General features: G+C 48.8%; 1 protein-coding gene across 1 annotated transcript in view; it reads right to left on the bottom strand.

Moving 5' to 3' along the window:
- Positions 1 to 20,106, bottom strand: part of SLIT3 (slit guidance ligand 3) — a 572,835-nt gene that overhangs the window by 462,663 nt on the left and 90,066 nt on the right. Inside the window, exon 4 of the mRNA XM_031689760.2 lies at positions 14,812 to 14,883. Coding sequence (XP_031545620.2) covers positions 14,812 to 14,883 — 72 coding nt within the window. The remainder of the gene's footprint in view (positions 1 to 14,811; positions 14,884 to 20,106) is intronic.

Genomic DNA, 20,106 nt, shown 5'->3' with positions numbered 1-20,106 from the left:
GACCAGAGCAGCCTCCTATGGAGGAATCAAATTATATCATTGGAAAGAGGTATTAGTGAAGTCCCTCACGCTGAGCTGGGAGATCAGCATTTCTTGGGAGGGGAGGGGAGGGCTGCCATCATTAGCATAGCAATTTGGGAGTCGACACTGAAGTCTGGCTAATTAGGTGCAGGTAAATGGGTTGTATATGAAAGGTAAGCAGGGTGCGGTGCCCCTAGCAAAACTGGTCAGTTCCTGCATGGCTGCTGGGTTACCAGTAACAGGCTGGGGTCTTTTTTCTTAAATGCACAGGCTCCTTACAAAGGATATGCCCTCAGAGAAATAACGAGCTGGGATGGGAAAGGAAATGCTGCTGAGCTGGATACCGAGCTGACTTTAGCTTTTCAACATCTGAAATTGCCAGGGGGTGGAAATTCAGATGCACCAGGCTGGATGTCCCTGGGCGGCTGCAGGCTCTGAGAAGCAGTTCCCATCACCCCACTCCAAAAAGATTTCCACTTCACCTCCCCGTCATGGTATCGCTATTCTTCCAGCACCAGGATGGAAACCTTAGGGAGTCGGCCTCTACTCCTTCCTTTCAGTTGCCTCTTTTGTTGACTCTTTTCTGGCAATGGCTCTCCTGTGAGGTTTGTTTCTTTCATTCCCTTCCTCAGGTATGTCATGACAATAACCACATAACGTATCCACAGAACGTCCAACAACACTTTCACAGGTAAGAACTGCTCCTCCTTCCTTGGATGAGCAACTCTGTCACCAGTATTACCTCTTTCAAAAGAATATCCTTTTTCTTGAAAGATAAACTGCTTATCCCAGGCAGCCTGACCCCGGGAAGCACCAATCACTGTGAGCCAACGACCCTTCTCCCATGGTTTATCTCCCCTGTCACTTACTGAAAAGTCATGGCAAAGGTAAGGACGTCTTTGGGCTGTGCGCTCAGCACCAGACCAGGAGCCCTAGGGCTGGGGCTTGTGAGTCCCCTACTGCTCTGTGCCTCAGTTTCTCCAACTGTAAAATACAGGTGTAGCTCTGGATACTCTAGAAGGGCCACCCAGCTCTGGGATTCTATGAAGAGGATGTTGTTCTTGCCTCCTGAGGGTGTCTTGCAGAGACAAGAGTTTACACAGAGCTTGGTACAGAATGGAGAGGCACAAAGGTGATCAGAAATCCTTCCATCTGCCTTGGAGGGAACCAGAAAAAGACAAAAACAAACCTGAGATAAATTTCTCCCCAAAGATTCCTATTTTCTTTATTTCCTTTCCGTTCCCCTTCACCGTATTATTATCTTTGCCATCTCTGTTCCATGTTCACTTTTTGGTTACTGCTGTTCCTTTTTCTCCCTCCCTCTCTTCCTTATCCTAGGGTTTCTTCCTTTCTCTCCACCCTGTCTTCCCTTTTTCTCCATTCATCTCAAGAAAAGACACCTCTTCTCCTCATGATGTGAAATTAAAAGTGGTGAGTGGGGCAAGTCACTCAGAACAGCGGCCCCTCTCCTGATCGTGGCGGCAGTGAGTCTCGAAGGCCTTGCACTCCCAGGGCATCACCTGTGATCGCCCACTGCTGACGGCAGGTTTGCAGAAAGGAGTGACGGGTGGGGGTCCAAGGGTCGGTAGGGGAGACATGGATCAAACAGTAGGTTGGTGTTGTAGCTACACCAGACAGAGACTCTGACAGAGTCCGTTTGGAAAACATTAGTATTTTGATGTTCCAGTGTGGTCCTGGTTCAATTATTTCAGAAGACATGGTTCACTCCAGGTGTGGACTAATTCACCAGATGTCTTTCAAACAATCTCTGGTTTAGATCTCAGATCAAGGAAAAAAAAATAATTTGGAGGTTTAGATCAATGCTCAGTAAATTAATGTAATCTCTTCTTTTTTTTTTTTTTGAGACTAAGATTTGGTTTTTCTGTGGGTCCACGTAGGTCTCTTTTCTGGAAAGGCTTTACTGAGCTGAGTCTTCCAATAGCTAGACAATTCCTTTCAATGCCCGTTAGAAGTAAAAAAATAAATAAATAAATAAAATCAATGAGGCCTGGAGATGAAGCAAGCACAGTTTATCTTTTCATTTCGTTGTACCATAGAACATTATTCCCAGGTCTTTGAAATAAGCATCAAAAAATAACATTTCCTCCCCAGCTCTCAGTCTCAGACACTGACTCACATCTGCTAGTGGAGCGTCCTGACATTGGCTGTTTCTCTCTTTGGTGGCAGTACGAAGTCCCACCCCAGTGGCCCTTGAAGTCAGCCCACGTCTGCGCTGCGTAGCCCATCTGTGTGTGGATGGGCTCATTCCATGAAGGCCCTCTCAGAACCCCAGGGCAGGGTTTACTTTTTAGTCCCAAGTAATTTGTCTTGCAAAAGGTGAAATAAATAGAGGCTGGAAACTGGGAGAAGAAGTCCAGTTTATCAGTTTTATTCATCCTCCTGTGTGTATACTTGTTAAGTTTGCTTGCATGCGTGTGTGTGTGTCCATGTTGTGCAGGTATGTGCACATATGCTATTAAATATCATTTGGGGGTTTTTCAGGGCAATGAAGAAAAGAGCTCTGGTTTGGAGCAGAAGATGCCTCTGACCACATACTGAGAAGAAAAGCAGACTCTGGAGAGACCAAGTTCTTTCTCTCATGCACTCCGTTACAGAATATGCATCGAGCGCCCACTACATGCTTGATGCAGTGGTAGGTAATTGCAGAGTCAACCAGATAGACAGCATCCCTGCTCTCAAGAAGATTACATTCTCCTGGGGGAAAAGAGAGCAGAAAGTAAACAAATAAGTGAGCAAAAGAATTTTGAGTAGTGATAAGTGCCATGGAGAAAATAAAACTGGGTCATGTTATAGACAGTGTCTGGTAAGAAAGGGAAGCTACTGTAGGTCGGTGGACAGGAAAGGCTTTCTGAGGGAGTGATGGTTGAGCCAGGACTTGAATCTCAAGGAGGACCTGGCCATGCCAACACCTGGGGTCAGTGTGTTCCAGGCAGAAGGTACAGCAAGGCCAAGGCCATGAGTTAAGAGAGAGACAGGGGTGTTGGAGCATCAGGAAGAAGCTGCGGCTTGGTGGATGTGGGAAGAGTGGCCTAGGACAGCTTAGGAAGAATGGCAGGGCCAGATTACGTAGCACGGGAACTTGAATTTATTCTTAGAACAATGTGAAGTCACTGGAAGGTTTAATTAGGGGAATAAGGAGATCTGATTTGCCTTAAAGCAATCATGGTGGCTGCTGGATGGATGATGGATACGGCGGGAACACCAGTAGAAGCAGGAAGATTTACTGGGAAGGTCTTTGCAGTCATCTCATGGAGAAAGGATGGTGGCAGTGGGGATGGAAGGTGGGGGACAACTGGTAACGCATGGTGACAAATTCTACCCAGTCTCCTCACCCCTCCTATCAATGACTCTCCACTTGGGAAGAAACCGGCAAGTAAGGGACTCCCTGGGTGACTGGTCTTTCCTGGCTGCTGTTTCTCCAGCCTCATTAGGCCTAATGATCTCCCATCCTTCACTCTCACTTAACTAAAGGAAGTGCCATGCACAAGGGAAGAGGATCTGCAGAGAATGCCATTAGCAGTGGAAGCCATAACAATTACTTCCTAAGATAATTTTGTTCCCTGGCTGAGCCCTAGGGAACTGGTGGTTGACAAAGCTCTGCTCTGTGTTGTAAAATGGAATGAAAGTCCCTAAAGGTTCTGGGTAGAAGCCTGACCCGTGCACATCTTTTCCAGGGAAAAGAGACACTCTCTCTGGAGACGAGAAAACATTTACACTAATAATTTACGGTCTCTGAACCAGATCTGCCACTGGCCATCTCTGTGCACCAAAAACACCAATTATGTGAGCCAAGGAGACAAAGTGTCTCCTCTTTCCACCACCACTGTCGCTTTTTTCTGACCTCTGATAATCTCCTCAGTGCTGCTCAATCATTTGAGCTAATTTAAAAGTCAGTATCTTGCACTGACGTGAAATTGTATCTGTGCTTTGATTCAGCAGCCTGGAAAGTCTCTTCATTTATCTGTCTGGGATTCTCATATAGAGGGAAGGTTTCATGTGTACGTGTGTGGTATGTTCTGTGTATGTGCATGTGCTTTTGAAATAAAAGGGGGAACAAGTGGGAGATGTAGAGACACAGGAAGGAGATGATTAGGGCCGTGATATTAATAACATTGATGATCCAGCCTTTCTATGTTGTTACCAATGACTTTCATTTTTTAAAAATTATTGAAGTTAGGTCTCTCTGAGCATCTTGATCTGCAGCTTAGAGTTTCATAAATCCCAAATTAAATGAAACTGACATGGAGGGAATCAGTCCTCCGCTACCCTTTCACCTCTTAGAAATGCAGTTTTCTCCCTTAGACAGAGCATTCTGACCTCCAAAAGTCAAGATGCTTCCTTCACCGGGAGAAACGTTGGCATGATTCTGTGTACATTTCAATCAAAAGCTGACTCATCGATGAAAAATTGGAGTCCAGAGCCCTAGACATGCCAATGAGAGGCCAAATGATCATCTCCACTGAATACTCCACTGAGCCAACCGTGGGGAGGACTTTTGGCTACACAACAAGCAGCGCCAATCAAGATGAGTCCAGGCTCCCAAGCACGCTGCATCACCATAAGCAGGATGAGGGGAATTAAGGAAGGAATGACGGGAAGAAAGGAACATCATGAATAAAACATTAAAATATTATTCTAAACCATGAATCAAAAACGTGGGCGCAGTACACCACATTCAGGCAAGGAGCGTGAAATTTACTTAAACTTCTCCATTTCTATTTGGCTTGGACAGCCCTCTGTTATCATAGTTTTGCTGTTGTTAATACTGTGTCAACACTTTCATTACAAGCCTCAGTCTCTGGGACTTTGTAAACGGACTGCAAACCTTACAAATGGAAATTAATGCTCAAAATGCAGGATACTGAGCCTGTAGGAAAGCCAGCAGAAATCCAGAGTTACAGGCTTCAGTGTATGTGTGTGATTTGAAATTATGCTAGAATTTGGGACAACAAATTAAAACATTATTTGTCCCCTGGAGAGGTTCCCAAACGTTGGTTGAAAATGAGAAATGATTAGGCCCTTTAGAAATGTTTCTGTTGACGTTGAATGTGATTCAAGAACAAAAATCTCAAGATTATTGGATGTGGGTAAATTAGCAGCATTCAGGGAATTGAAGAATGGATGTTTTGGGGTCTGCCCACCTCAAAAGGCCGATATTTTTCTATATGCAATGTGGTATTTCCCCGACATTTTCAATTCGCTTGACAGTTTCCAACTCCAGATCAGGAGACTCAGGATGCCAGGGTGTGGGTGAAGGCTGGCCTCTGGTTCTCATTTTCAACAAAGGGCTGTGTAGCCACGGGACAGCACGGACTTTACTTGAGCACCCTTGGTGATGTCCACACAGCCCTGCCAAGGTTGGCCAGCTCTACCGCAGGCCACAGGGTGCTGAGAGCAGCACATGGTCTTGTGCAGAAAGGTTCCAACTCTGCAGGTGGGTCCCGGCCAAGGAAGTCTGAGAAGGAGCCAGGTGGCGAGCAGCCCACGCTCACACCCTCCAGGCTGGGATTAGACACGTCTGCACTCTGCTCCGCATCCCAACAACCAGCATGAGGCAGGGACACACACACACACACACGGCAAGTGTTCAACGAATGCTTGAGTTGTCACTGGTCACACTGTTCTCTAGCTAGGAGTCAGGCAGCCATGTCCCCAGTAGGGAATTGACCACGTGCCAGGTATCAGCTTGGGTGTTTTATTTTTCGATTTCCCCAACTCACTGTGTTCGTATCCAGCACAGAGAATGCACGGATGGACCGAGGCTTTTGGCTTTGCAAGGAGCTGAGCTCTTCTTGCCATCAGCTGTTTCATGCACCACCTGAAGGTTTCCTGAAGCTCTGACACATAACCCTTTCCTGCTACATTCTTTTTTTTCTGTAGCTATTCAGTTGGTCCCAGTTTCACCATCATCACCAGTGTCCAGTATTTCTCACCAAAGGTCGGTCTGACTTCCTTCAACGGTGACTTTTCCCATCCTGATCCAAGGCACAACTCTAGAATGTTAACCCTTTCCGCACGTCTTTGGAAAATCATTTTGGAACCCCCACCAAGTAGGCCAGCAACAACCCTTACCTTCGAACCAAAGAAAATACTAAATCCATGAAATCACTTAAGCCAGCCTTCCAAAGAGAGGGAGACTCAAAATGTTTTATGCAGCAACCTATAAGAAACTCATTTTGTGGGATGTTTCACATTCCAGCCCATGGTTTATTCCCCCATATATCCCTGCCAGTAATATCAACCAGATGTGGCAAAGAAGTCTGTGAAGAATTGTAAAAATTACAAGCATATTCTTTAATTCCAAAGCATTGTAAAGTCACAGCTTGGTTTTCTTTCTTTCTTAAAAAATTTTTTCAAAAAGTTTCCAAGCTGGCAGAGTGTTCTCAAGTACAAGTATTACCTGATCACTTGAGAAAATTCTTCTGCTGGCCTAAAGGGCTAAAGAATTTGAAGATGTAAAACTTCACTTTATCTTTGATAAATTGTAGGGAATTTAGAAAGGTCTACTTGCAAACATCCGTTTATGTCTATACATTTTTCTCTTTCAATGTTTCAAGTCTTAATAACCTAGATCTCAGATACAAGCATGTGTTCATATATGCTCTTAAGAGCATAAAAGCACAAACGCTGAACCTTGAAAGACTCCGAGATCCGTGATTGTTCCCTCTCTCTCTCTCCTGCCCCTGACTCCCTGCCTTTTTCAAGATTTCTTTCAGCATAGGCAGCACACTATAAAGCAGAAAAAAATACAGAATTGGGGGTCAGAAAGACCTGGGTTTATCCCTGGTGAGTTAAACTCCTCAAGCCTCAGTTTCTTCATCTGTGTAGTGGGCATAAACAAACCTATCTTGCAGGAGGACCAAAGAAGATGGCAAGTGCATAAGGTATGCAGCATGCAGTAGGTGCTCACAAGATGCTTGGTTCTTTCCCTGCTTCCAAATCTATAAAATAATAGGGGCTATCCTGTATCAGTGTTTCCCAAAATATGCCTCTTGGGTGACATACACCAAAATCACCTAGGGTGCCAATTTACAAAATCAAATCCTTAGGGCCATTCCAGATCCTGGGTACATGACCTAGGAGCCAGCATTTTAACCAGGACCTCAAAGGAATTTTTTTTTTCTATACGTTAAGTTTGAGAATCACTGTACTCTGGATCCTTGCTCTGCAAAGTGTGGTCCTAGGCCAGGAGCATCACCTGGAAGTTCATTAGAAATGTAGACTCTCAGGTCCCACCCTAGACCTGCAGAACCAGAATCCACATTTCAACCAGATTCCCAGGTGTTGAGATGCACAGTCAAGGTTAAAAAATGCTGGCCTAGAAAACTTGTGTTCCTAGTTCTGAAATTCTACAGTGAGAGTCTATAAGGCAGTCCAAAGCATCGGCCTTAGAATCAACTCTGCGGATAAGGCAACGGGCTTCTGCGCTCAGGTGGATAAAGCCTCTGCGGGGAAGAGAAGAACAGAAACCTTCCACGCCTCTTTCCTCGCTCCGGCTTCAGGCATCACAGAGAATGCAACTCACATGGAACAGAAACCCCAAGGGTGGCACGGCACCCACTGCAATCCATGATCTGTCCACAAGCGGAATAAAGCTACACCCGTCTTCATGCACACGGCGCGGCTCGCAGGTGAAGGAGCCTGCTGTAAAGCAGACACGAGGCTGGCCTCGCCGCGGCGCTCAGGGACTGGGGGGTTGCTGGCGGAGGAGGGAAAGGAGCTCCGGTCTGCACAGACTTTTTCCATGAGCTTCAGGTAGCTGTGCCCCTGGAAAAAGTGACCCTGCGTCTGCAAGGGCGAAGTTGGTCTTACTGTCGGTCCCCTGGCCTCTGAAGGCTGGGTCGGCCCAGAAGGGGGACAGGACTGTGGGAACCGGCTCCAGGCAGGTAAGCATCTCTGCAGCCCCCACCATCCTCCGGAAGGACTGGTTTCCCACCGTCCTATTAGCGTTTCACCACATCAGATAACAGCTCTGCTGGAAAACTGAGTAGCACGGTCTTTGCCTTCTCCACTGGTGTTTCACTTTTATGGCACCGTTTCACATCAATACAGAGTTTTATGGAGATACATATTGCATATAGTTAAGTTTTAAAGGTTAGCGCAGAACTGGAAGGCTAAGATGGCTGCAAAAGGACCTACAAAGTAGCAGAAGGTACCACCTCGAGGTCTTGGGTTCCAGCCAGTCCACAAATCTGGGCTCATTTAGGGCATCGAAGAGATAAAGGAACTAACTAACCCTCTACTAGGTGGCACCTGGCTCTTTAGTTACTAACTTCTCATAACTATAGGATGGAGATTGTGGTCTGGAATGTGGGCTCTGGAGTCAGGCGAGCATGGGTTTGAATTTTGGCTCCTCCGGTGACTGGCTCTATGACCTTGGGCGAGCTGTCTAAATCTCTAGGACTCTGTTTTTTTATCTCTAAAATGGGGATAACGTAGTAGCTAACCTCCTAAACCTGAGACTAAGAGAATCTACCTGAAAGCAGCTGGCAGAGCCCCTGACCCAGGGTAAACACGCGATACACATCTGGGGAATGCCTGTGCTGATGTAAATTCATATATTAAGGCCCCTGCCCCCAGGATTTCAGAATATTTGGAGATTGGGTCTTTAAAGAGGTGATTGAGCTAAAATGCGGTTGGTGCCCTAGGCCAATACGGCTGGCATCCTTATGAGAAGAGGAAGGAGCACCAGGGTGAGGGTGAACAGGGGACAACCACGCGAAACAGCAGCAAGAAAACCGCCGTCTACAAGACGAGGAGGGAGGCCTCAGGGAGCCGGTCCTGCCAGCACCTTGATCTGACACTTCCAGGCTCCAGACAGTGAGGAAACAGATTTCTGTTGTTTAAGTCATCCAGCCTGAGGTACTTCGCCATGGCAGCCCTCGCACACTGAGACCGCGGTGATGGTTATCACCCTCGTTTTACAGCCAACTTTCTCACGGACTGAGACAGCTGAGGTCACTTGCCCAGCGTCAGTCACCAGAGAGTGGGATCCAAACCCAGGTCTGTAAGGCTCCAAAGCCCCCCCCCCCCCCGTTCTCTGCTCGAATGTTGGGCTGCCGCCAAGAGGCGTTAGATCACCTGGCCGAATGCAGCTTCCGGTTTGTTTGAGGATACAGGGCGTGGATGCGCGTGGCTGTGTGATGAGGGCAGAAAGTGGTGAATACGAAGGAGAAATACAAGCGGGCGGAAATGAGAGCTCAGAGGAGGACTCGCCCACTGGAGGTAAGTTCCCAAGAAACTGAGGTCTCACGACCTTTAACTCTTTGGATGGGAAGCAGCTCCACCAGGACAGCCGCCCCAGTGACTCAGGGCTAAGTCCGTCGGCCACGGTTCATATTGTTTTCAGCTGCCTGGGGATTAACTTCCTAAGGCTCTTATCACTCCACTGACCCAAGTGAGCCACAGCAGTTTAACCCCAGTGGCGTTTTTTTAACCTGTCAAATACCTTGTAGAACCATGTGGGGAATAACTGGGGGCCTCCGTCCTGTTGCTAGCACCACTACTTATTCAGCTACAGGCTTTAAACCACTACCAAATATTTAAGGGACTCTTTGGACATGAATCCAGGAGAGGTGGACCAGAAGGACGCCGGTGGTCTGCTCAACCTCATACAGCAAAGTCAAACTCAAAAAACAGTTGTGAACCACTGCGTCCCTCTCATCCCCTTCAAAGCTCCCTAATCCAGTGAAAGGCAGAGAGCTTTTAATTACTGTTTTCATCCTGTCTTTTGCTTCTTCTAAGGAATTTCTGGCAATATTAACCACTTAACTTCCAAGTAAGCAGAAACCCTTCAGTCCTTCCCCCATGTGTAGGTGAAAGAGAAAGCTGGAAGGAGAGGCAAAAAGCAAGGAATCAATAACCTACAGACATGGAACAGACCACGCTCCATCCCATCCTCTCTAGATGAGATAAGTGAGGCTCAGAGAGGTGAAGTCACACACCGAAGGTCACACAGCTTGCGGGTGGTGGAGCCAGTAGGAGGACCAGGATCTGCCCACTCCCAGTGCAATACTCCCTCAACCCTCATTTGTTCTGCAGGTGAATTCCTTGCCAGGTGCTAAAATGTTTACACCACAGATGCCAAAGCCCCAGCACACGCACCATTCCCATCAGTCAGCCAGCAAAAGTTAACCATGGCCATCTTTCAGTGAGTACTTACTATGTGTTAAAATCGATGCCAAAGGTTGTCTGTGGGCTATTTCCGTTCATCTCACGACAACACAGAGAAATAGGTCCTATTATTGTCTGCTTTACTGATGCAGAACCTGAGACCCAGAGCGGTAAAGTAACTTGCCCATGGTCTCACAGCAAGTAACCAACAGCCCCTTAGCCCCTTCATCTTCCTGCCATCTCCTATACTCAGCTCTGGGTCAGGAGTGATGGGGAACCTAGAAAGAGCAGAAGTACAGTCCTGACACTTGAGAACCTCATGATCCACATCAGGACGGGAGTGAGCTAATAGTTACTGAGTGCCCAAGGCATGACAGAGACTTCACTGAGTGTTCTACCGACCACAGTGGTAGTACCTAAACCTCAGGGTACTTCTAAGCTCTAGATTCTACGGCCCGTGCTCTGTGTGCTGGAGAACAGAGTCAGAGGGTAGATATGTCACTACTATACACATGCGTCAAGGAATCAGATGGTGCTGGATCTGCGGGGGTCTGGGGTGGGGCAACCAGCCAAAGCCTGATCGAGATACTTGGATACATGACAGGTCCATGACCTACCATCTTAGCAGGACCTCAGCGCTCCACAATAGCTAGCATGGCAGTGTGGCGTGGTAGAAAACGGAAGTACCTCATGGCAACACACATGCATTCGGTTCCCAGGGCTGCTGTGTCCTGGGCATACAAGTATGGGTAAGGTAGACAGCACCTCTAAGCTTCGGAAGTAGATTTAACACTGATTTAATACTGAGTGTTGAGGCAGAGTGCCCAGTGCTGCTGCTTAGAAATACGGGATCTATGGACAAGTGATTTAAACTGAGCCTCAGTGTCCTCATCTATAAAATGGGAGCAGGGAGCTAAGTGTGGTAGGAAAAAGCAGACTTTGGAGTCAGACTACCCACATTTGACTCTAGTTCTGTCACTGCGTCATTGCAGGATGCTGGGCAAGATCTCTGACCTCTCTGAGCCTCAGTTTCACGTCTACAGAACAGGAACAATCACAGCACCTCCCCCACAGCATTGTTAGGGGTATCAAGCAAGCGATACGTAAAATGCTCGGAAGAGCACCTGGCATGCAATCTGTTCACTATTGTTACCATCGCGAGGTGTTACTGTGAGGCTCCACACCACCCAGTGAAAGCATGGGGAACTGCACAGGCTAGATGCTCAATAAACTTGCGGATGTCTGCTGTGCTTTCAGTTTGGCGTCTCTTCCCTCCGTCTTCTGATAACAGAATTATTCTTTCCTTTGGGAAACCCATCCCCAAGCCCCGCACACCCACACCCCCGCACAACTGTGATGAACATGCGACCCAAACCCGATCAATGGGAAGGCACCATCTCACCAGCAGCAACCATCCGCTCAGAGTTGGACGTGTGACGGAGCCGAGCAATTTACCCTCATTCTCTTCTGCAGGGCTGTTGTCAAGGACACCCTCTCCACCCAGGTTGCTAGGCTTAAGTTCCCTCTGAGTCTGCTTTTGCCCACCATCCCGTGCACTCTTCTGAGGGCTGGAGGGAGTAAGATAAAGTCCCAGTGACACCGCCACGCCCCTGGACTCAGCTACTCCTAAAGCCATCTGTAACCCCCGCTGGCCTTCTCGGGCATATGAACTAACACATTTCCCCTTTGGGTTAAACTAGTTTTAGTCACGTTTCCATCACTAACTGTTAGTAGTAGCATTATAATAGCACAGGTTCTCAATAAATATTATTTCCCTTTCCCATCACTACTTGAGACATGTCTTATTATACAACCAAAGCCTCTCCAAAAGGTATTTTTGGGGTAACACTGGGTATTATGCAGGTTTTGTCTGTAGATTCAATAAGATAAAGGGTGTCCAGATTTGCAGCTTATCCCACACGGCAGACCACGGAGGAGACGGCCGCCCGGCATCCCCACCCAGCATTTCCCGGAAAATGGCTCGCTGTGTCAACCGAGAGGCAGCGCTCTTTCAAAACAGAGCCGGTGGCATATGTATACACACTCATGATTGCACATTTATTGATTTCTAATTTGCACCCTGCTTATTTCCAGAAAGGCCCTGGAATGGCTGACAAAATAAGACAAAGACACAACAGGGTCATTAAGAAAAATCAAAGATCAAGCCCAGAGAGAAAAAGGGATTGCTGATTACAGCCCAAACCTGGGTTCCTATAGTTGCTTCAATTAAAAAACAAATTTATATTTAGCTCTCAGCTTTTTGGCAGCCATTCAGAATGTGTCACGACGGGGCACACGGAGAACTGGGCATCCTTCATGTCTGCATGTCTGCAGCTCAACACCAGGAACAAGCACCCGGGAAAAGCTTATTAAACGAATGAATGAATGAGTGAGTGAATGAATGAATGGTGCACGAAGGAATCAAAACTCCCCGCGAGCACTGTTTATATCCTTAGGCCTGCATCATTCATTTATTCACTCACCTAACTCTTGAGTGTCTATGTGTGTCACACTGTGCCTGGCTGGGGACCTGGAGACAGACAGGTACCAAAATGAGTCAAAGGTCATCTCCGCCTTCCCAGCTGCAGCTTTCCGGCTCGAAGCAAAAGCTCCACATAATAGGAGTGTTCATGGCAGCTCCTGGTTCCTTCATGCCTCCCAGAGAAAGGAGATTAGAAACTGAGGCTGTGAAGATGGGAAATGTAGGAGTAACGGTAAGAATCTCGGCGATAACTCTCACACAGCACTTTAAACCCTAGAAAATACACGCACGCCATAATCTCATAGGATGCTTACAGCTCCGGGGTGTGGGGGGAGAAGGGAAGAGGGGCAACTCCCATTTACTGATAAGGATGTCTAGGCACAGGACGGAAGTGACTCTCCCGACCTCTCTCAGTTAGACACTGGCAGTTACACTGGACTTTCCCACACCCTTGTGCCACCTGCCTGGGCCTGGCCTCCAGCATCTCAGAGACCTGTTATCACTCCCTGAAATTTGTCCTCTGCCTGAATCAAGACCAGCCTCGCACAAAATGGGCATCACCTGAAGGCCATGGAGAGCAGCTGCATGGCCACGCCTTCTGTGAGCAAGAACCAGCCCCTCTGATGTCCTGCGGCAACTGGGACACCGACCCCTCCCACTCAAAGTCGGCCAGCAGCCCCAGCTCCACAGGCTCAAAGGTGATGCTCAGATTCAAGACAAACAGCATATAGCCTGATTATTTCGTTAAAAGCAGACTGAAAAGGCACATGGTAGTGCTGGGTGGGGAGATGGCTGTCAGGTGAGCAATTACGGAAGGAACTGTACAGGGAAGAGGAAGTTAAAAACCAGAGTGGTTTCCCTGTGTGCCCGTTTGGTATTGCTCCTCAGCTCTGCTGGACACTCATCGCACTTCCCACACCCTCACGCCCGTCACGGTGGATTCAGAGTGGAAGACGGAAAACGGAGGCACACCATTTCCCACGATTAGCCAAGCCAGACAGGTGGGCTGAGCGAGGGAAACGGGGCACCAGCAAGAGGAGACCTTGACAAAGCCAGGTGTGTCCTAGAGAAGGCACACAGGGCCACTGCACCACTGAAACACCAGCCAGCCCTGGCCTGTTTCTGTTCCAACACAGTGCTCTTGAAAGTACATTCATGTGTGTAGCCTGTGTGCGTGTGTACACACAGAGATACAGATTCCTAATTTCTTAAGTGCGCACATTACTGTGTGTTTCGTATTTCCCAGTCGATCCCAGAGCCTACATGCATCGGTGGACTGCATAAGTAGGTATCAAACACAGCCACTGGAAACGAGAATGGTGGCCACCACTCTGGAGCCTCCCCGGTAATGTGAGAGCCTCCCAGCCAGGCTATAACCCTCGCCGCAGTCAGACACTTTTCACTCCATCCAGAAAGTCAAGCCCTGGGCAACCCCTTCACCCCGTAATGTACACTAGTCACTGCCAGCAGGACTTTCTGGTTCAAAATCATGGAGCTGTTCACCGTCAATAATTAGCAATTGCCTAAAACCCACAAGACATGAACCGCCACCTCCATCCTGACGTGCACCTCCAACTCCGGACCTTCCAAACTCTCATGCTGAATAAATACACAGAGGCATCTCCAAGTCCCCTCCCATCCTTCTCATTATATCCTGGACCATTCCAAAGATAAAGCAAAACTCATGGTGTTTCTTTCTTTTTCCCAGTAAGTCACAGACCTCCAGACCCAGCACTCCAAGGCCAGCAGCAGGAGAAGCAGACAAAGGAATCCTTCCAACCAGCAAGGCCACGTGAGGTTGAAACATTTAATCCAAACCAGCGCCCTCGAGACCACCGGCTGGCTTGTGTGAATCCAAGCACACCCTCAGGGCATTTCCCTGAGATAAATTCAGACTCAAGTTACAAGGAAAAGTTTCCTCCTTCCTTGCAAAGGAGGCAGACGCTACCACAAGACCATAGCCCACGTCGGCCACTCACGCAGCTGATCCCTGAAGGAAGGGACCACGAAAGGCGGGGCCAGCATTCTGCAGCCCGGCTCCAAGGGTCCGTGTGTGCCGACGCGCTACTGAGCCGCGCGTGGCTCGGGGCTCCCCACACTGAGGCAGCCACATTCTCCGCGTCAGCAAATCCAGGCAAGACACCAGGTAGAGAACACAAAGCCATGCTACTCACAGTCTGGTGAGCTTCGGGGTGCTCTGGAAAAGCATTTCGGGGAGGACTTGGAGTTTATTCTTGTTCAGGCGCCTGAAGAGGAAAACAAGAATGAAAGGATGTCAAGGGGACACGAAATTGGACCCATCCATCAGTCAACAGGTATGAAGAGCTTCCAGGTCTTTCCACGGGGTATGCTCAGCAAGTGTGAGGCATATTCCACCTCATGGAGCTTGCAGGCAAGTTGGGGATAAAAGGCACAGGTCGGTCATAAGCAAGAATACGGCGTGTTTTTGGCCACTCCCCCGTCACAAGCCTCAGAGAGACATCACTAACTGATCAGAACGTGCTTGCTCTAGTTAGCTACTGCCAAGTGATGGATCCGGCATGTGAAACGGAATCCTAAATAAAAATAAAATACGAGAGAATATTCCAGATCCTAAATGGCGAGGGGTGGGGGGGTGGAACAGACAGCAGTGGAGACAGGGACAGAGAAGAGGGTGGGGCAGATCACCAGGGGTTGGAGGGTCAAACGGAATCCCTGGCAGCCGGGCTCTTCGCACCAGAGCTGGGCTGCTTTACGACTTCCGTGGGCCCTCGGCACTTTTGCCTTTCCAGGCACATTCCCCTATTTAAAAAGAAATTAAGTATTATATATTATAACTATGTTATTATAAAGACAAATATATTAATGTTACATAATGTTTCCTTTGACCTGAACACATTTCTCTTCTTCTACTTTTAAAAGAAATTAAAACATTTTCATGGGTCCCTAAAAGTTATTGACCCTGGGCGCTGTCCCCGCCGTGCACAATGGGGACGTCGGCTCTCGGTCTAGGTGTGCAGGGTGGCTGGGGGGAAGACCCAGCCCAGTAGGGATGCCCCACGGGGGATGGTGGCAACAGAGCCAGACTCTCTCCTGAGAGTGGCTGATGCTGATGCCCACAGAAAAGAAGGCCACCTGCGTTTCTGAGGGACAGTGAGCCATTGCTGTGGTCTCCATGAAGACGGTTCTCCTTGGGAGTGTGCAGCCAAGAGGGCGCACCTGCTCCATGCTTGATCCCAGGCCTCTCTGTCCAAGCATCTCTATGCAGCCTAATCGGCGAAGCCCAAACCAGTGTCCACAAATCTCCTGTCCCCAGAATCCTCAGAATCTCCTGGTGCAACAGCATCACTGACAGCCTGGCTGAACTTCTCCGCTTGGAGTGAACTCCACATGCTGGGCTACGTGAGATAACTGTATTAGCCCATCTTAGAGCCAAGCCAGCCGCAGGGAAGAAAAGGCAAGCTGCTTCCCGGCTTCTGGCCCCAAAGCCTGCACTGCCCCCACCGCACCAAGCAGACATGATTCCCCGGACGGCGTTTATGCCCTTTTCCCCTTTTCATTCCAGGTCGACGGACAAATACGTGAGAAGGACAGGGGACTAGAGAGAAGTTTAAAAAGGCAAAGTGTGTGAGAGAGAAGCATTTAGGACCTCGAGGAATGAGGCTCCTGTCAGAAGTGCGCGGCTCAGCCCTAAAGGGGTTCACCCGGCGTGTGGGCAGGAGTGGACCAGAGATGCTGTCGGTGAGACTCCTGACTGGAAGGAAGCCAAGAAAGGCTGGGAAGTTGGACAAGAGAAACTCAAATTCCCTGCCCTACCAAAACAGCAACCTGACTCCAGCTCTGGAATTTTTTTTTTTAATTTTTGTTTAATTGTGGTTTAAAGAAAAAGCCATACCATAAAATTGACCATCTTAGACATTTTTAAGTCTAAAGTTCTGCAGCGTTAAGTATATGCACATTGTTGAGCAACAGATCTCCTGAGATTTTGCAGCTTGCAAAACTGAAACGCTACACCCACTGACCACCACCACCCCACTGCCCTCGCCCCCTCGTCCCCGGCAGCCATCATTCTAATTTCTGTCTCTGTGAATTTGACCGGGGCTCTTTTGATCTGCTCTTCGTGTGTCCCAGTATCTGCTCTTCCTGTGTTCCTGTCATGGAAGTGGGACGAAAGCGGGGATCCCGGGGGAGAGGAGGGCAGGGCTGGGGATCTAGCTCCTTGTTCAGAGCAGCTTCTGGATAGTCAGTGTTAAGTCCCTCTCGAACACATGGAAGCACTGGTCCCGGAGAGGGCACGCTGCTGTGACTGTGAGGTTGGCCGGTTGGGTTCAGGTCTGGCTCTATTATGCTCTTGCTGTGGGACCTAGGGGAAGTTACCTAGCTCGCTGAGCCTCAGTTTCCCACCTGCCAAATGACCCTACTTGGTGAGTTATAGTAAGTCTTAACGACACAGCATGTGCATAAATGTTTAGCAATGTAATGAAAACATGGCAATCATAACCAAACTGAGTCAGAAGTGCATGTCAGACGCTACGCTACGTGTTAGAGGGGTGGAATCTCAGGCAGGGCAGCTTGAAGACGGCCTTCACTATTACCTGCATCTCACAGACAAGGACACGGATGCCTGGAGAGGCTGAGTATGTTCTGCGAGGCCACCCTGTTAGGAAGTGGTAAAGGCAGGATGCAGACCAGGACGCCTGCCGCCAGAGCCCTGGTTCTGATCCCCTGGGTTGCTCAAAGCCTTTCAACAGTGACAGCTTCCTTCCCTTCTGTTCTCCCCTTCCTTTACTTCTTTTCGTCTCTGCTCCCTTTCATCCAGATCTGCCACCTCCACCACCCCCAGCCCAGACCACCTTTCACCATGAGTGCACTTCCCTCCCTGAAGAGGGCGCTCTTGGAAGTCCCCAAGGCCAGTAGCAGGTCTCTATGAGGGTCTGTCTGGAACCACCCTCTCCCGTCATAGCTGCACAAAGCCCGGTGAGAGTCACACTCAGACAACCAACGCCCCAGTCTAGGCAAAAACCCCGCACTGAGGCCCGCCGCTGCCTGCAGTGCCTAGCGTACTGAGCGTGCTAAAAGCTCAAAACCAGAGCTGAAGCTAAAAATAAAACCAGCTTGGCTCCGAGGCTCCAGGAAGGGAAGGAATCGTTTGCAGTTCTTTGCCGGTATTTGTGGCTGGACAAAAATAAAAACACAACCAAATTTAGTCAACTGTGCTCTGCCTGCTGCTTCATAAACCCTGAACGAGGACTGCAGGGTGGCTGGGCTGGGCTCTTCTCCCCAGAGCATCGGGGTCTCTCTGCTTTGGCCTGGGTGGGCTGCATACTGGTCCCCCGCATCAAGGGGAGCTCGATACGACATTTCATTTCTGGTTCACTCTATTCCAGGATTTATTCATGTTTATTTAGTGAACCAAGTGGGCCTGAAAGGTCTTCCTCGAAGAGCTGACGAAGGCTCCAAGCTGCACAAGGTGCACTTCTCGTGTGGCGGCTCGAAGAGCAGCTCCTGAACAGGAAAATGAAGCGTGAAATGTGCCGTCTTCTGAGAGAGGAGCAGGTAAGCGCTGGGCTGCAGACGGAGGAGGCTGGTGGCCATGGTGTCCTCCATCACTCATGCCATCTGCTGCTCTGTCACCCTGGGCCCAGACGTGCAAATCTGCCCTAGATCAAGCTAGAAATAAATTCGTGATGCCTGGATGGAGAAAAGGACTGAACGGGGCTGGTATGAGGTCAGACCTGAGGAGGTCGGCAAACAGGCTATGGGCCAGGTCAGTGATGTCAAGTCCATCTGGGTGTCCCCTCTCCCTCTAAGGTCAACACTCCTCAGCTTTCCTCCTGGAACAATGGGGAAAGTCAAGGTTAAAACCCCTCTGGCTGCTACTTGCAAGGTCATCCTGCTTTTCAGCTTGAACTGTGAAGTTCCAAGAAACAGAGCCTTGTGTTTGTGGTACCCTGACGGTCTTCCTTAGGGTACCAGGGTGTAAGATCTCATTAGAGGCTTTTGCCATTTTATTGAAGTCATTCATTTGTCTATTCATTCAACCATGCCACCATTAGTTTATCCATTCACACAACCAACCCTTTACCCTGTCTGTCTATGGTCTGTCTGTCCACCCATCCATCCACCCACTATTCTACTCAACCATTCACTTATCCACCCGTCTACCCATCTTGTCCATGTATCCGCTATCCATCCATCCATCTTACCAGTCAGTTTTCATTACGAAAACAGTGCCTCCCTCTATCTGCATGAGTAAGATGCAGATGAAGAAGGATGTCAGATGCTGGTGAAGGAGACAGACATGGAAACAAAAATTTGCAGCATACTCTTGCAAGCAAAGACACTGTAGGAGCACAGAGGAGGGGCAGCTCACCCAGACCTGGGAAAGGAAGGCTTTCCAAGGAAAGCAGCTTGGCGTTTATCTTTAAAGCATAATTGAGACTCTTCAGGAGACAGGGACAAAGGGTTCTAGACTCTGAGAGCAGTATGCGCATGGTCGCGGAGGACCAGGAGACCCAGAGTGTCTGGAACACAGAGGTACTTGGGGAACACAAGCAACAGAGCTGCAGAGCCAGGCAGAGGTCATACCATGAGGGCCCCTGAGGGTCACGAGAAAGGATTTGGGCTTGGCTGTGTACTGAGAGTCCTAAGGAGCCACAGAAAGGGTCTGAGCAAGGGAATGATGGTCTGTTTTGGATGTCTAAAAGTTCTCTTGAGTAGCCGTACGCCTGGTTTGGAAGAAGGGGAAATCAGAAGCAAGGCGAGCTGTTTAATCAGTGTGGCTGTGTGAGGACCTGGCTGAGGGTAAGAGTCACACTGGAGAGTTGGAGATAAATGTGAGGGGCAGTCAGCAGGGTTTTGTGACTGAACGCACATGAGAGTTGAGAGAGTTGCAGGAGTGGAGGTGTTAAAAGTGGCCCCGGGGGCTCCCGCTTGGGTAACTGATCAGTCAGAATGACTAACCATTGCTGAAAGAAATAGAGCAGGGAGGCCCACCGTGCGGTAGCGGGTGTGCTTAGATTCAGGACTTCTGTACTTCTGGGGTCCCTCAAATACATTTTGACAACTAGTAGCCGTAGCTGGTAATAACACGAAGACCACGAGTCTGCACCGCACAAGGCACGTCCCACGTGCCATCTCATTTAATTCCCCATGGAAATGCTTTGAGGCTAGTACTCCTGGTCACCCTATAATAAGGAAACAGAGTTGCCCAAAGTCAAACTTGACCAAAATCATGGCGATGGGATTTGAACCCAGACACCTGATGCCAAACCTGTGCTCTTACCTCTCCTGGATACTGATACCTGGTATTTAAGTTCAGCCCTTCATCTGAGACTGTCACGATGTATTACCTAATGTGTGGGTCTCAACTTTCCATTAACTCCTGAAGGTCCTTGAGAGCGGGAAGTATGTCTAATATCTGCTCGGTGACCCAAGCAGACACAGGCATGCGAGAGGGCCTTCAGTAAATGGCCTGTTGAATTTCATAA

Source organism: Vicugna pacos, chromosome 22 (assembly GCF_048564905.1).
Source record: "Vicugna pacos chromosome 22, VicPac4, whole genome shotgun sequence".
In the NCBI taxonomy this organism is placed as follows: domain Eukaryota; kingdom Metazoa; phylum Chordata; class Mammalia; order Artiodactyla; family Camelidae; genus Vicugna; species Vicugna pacos.
Note: the sequence above shows the minus strand (reverse complement) of the source record. Positions and strands in the feature narration are given on the sequence as shown.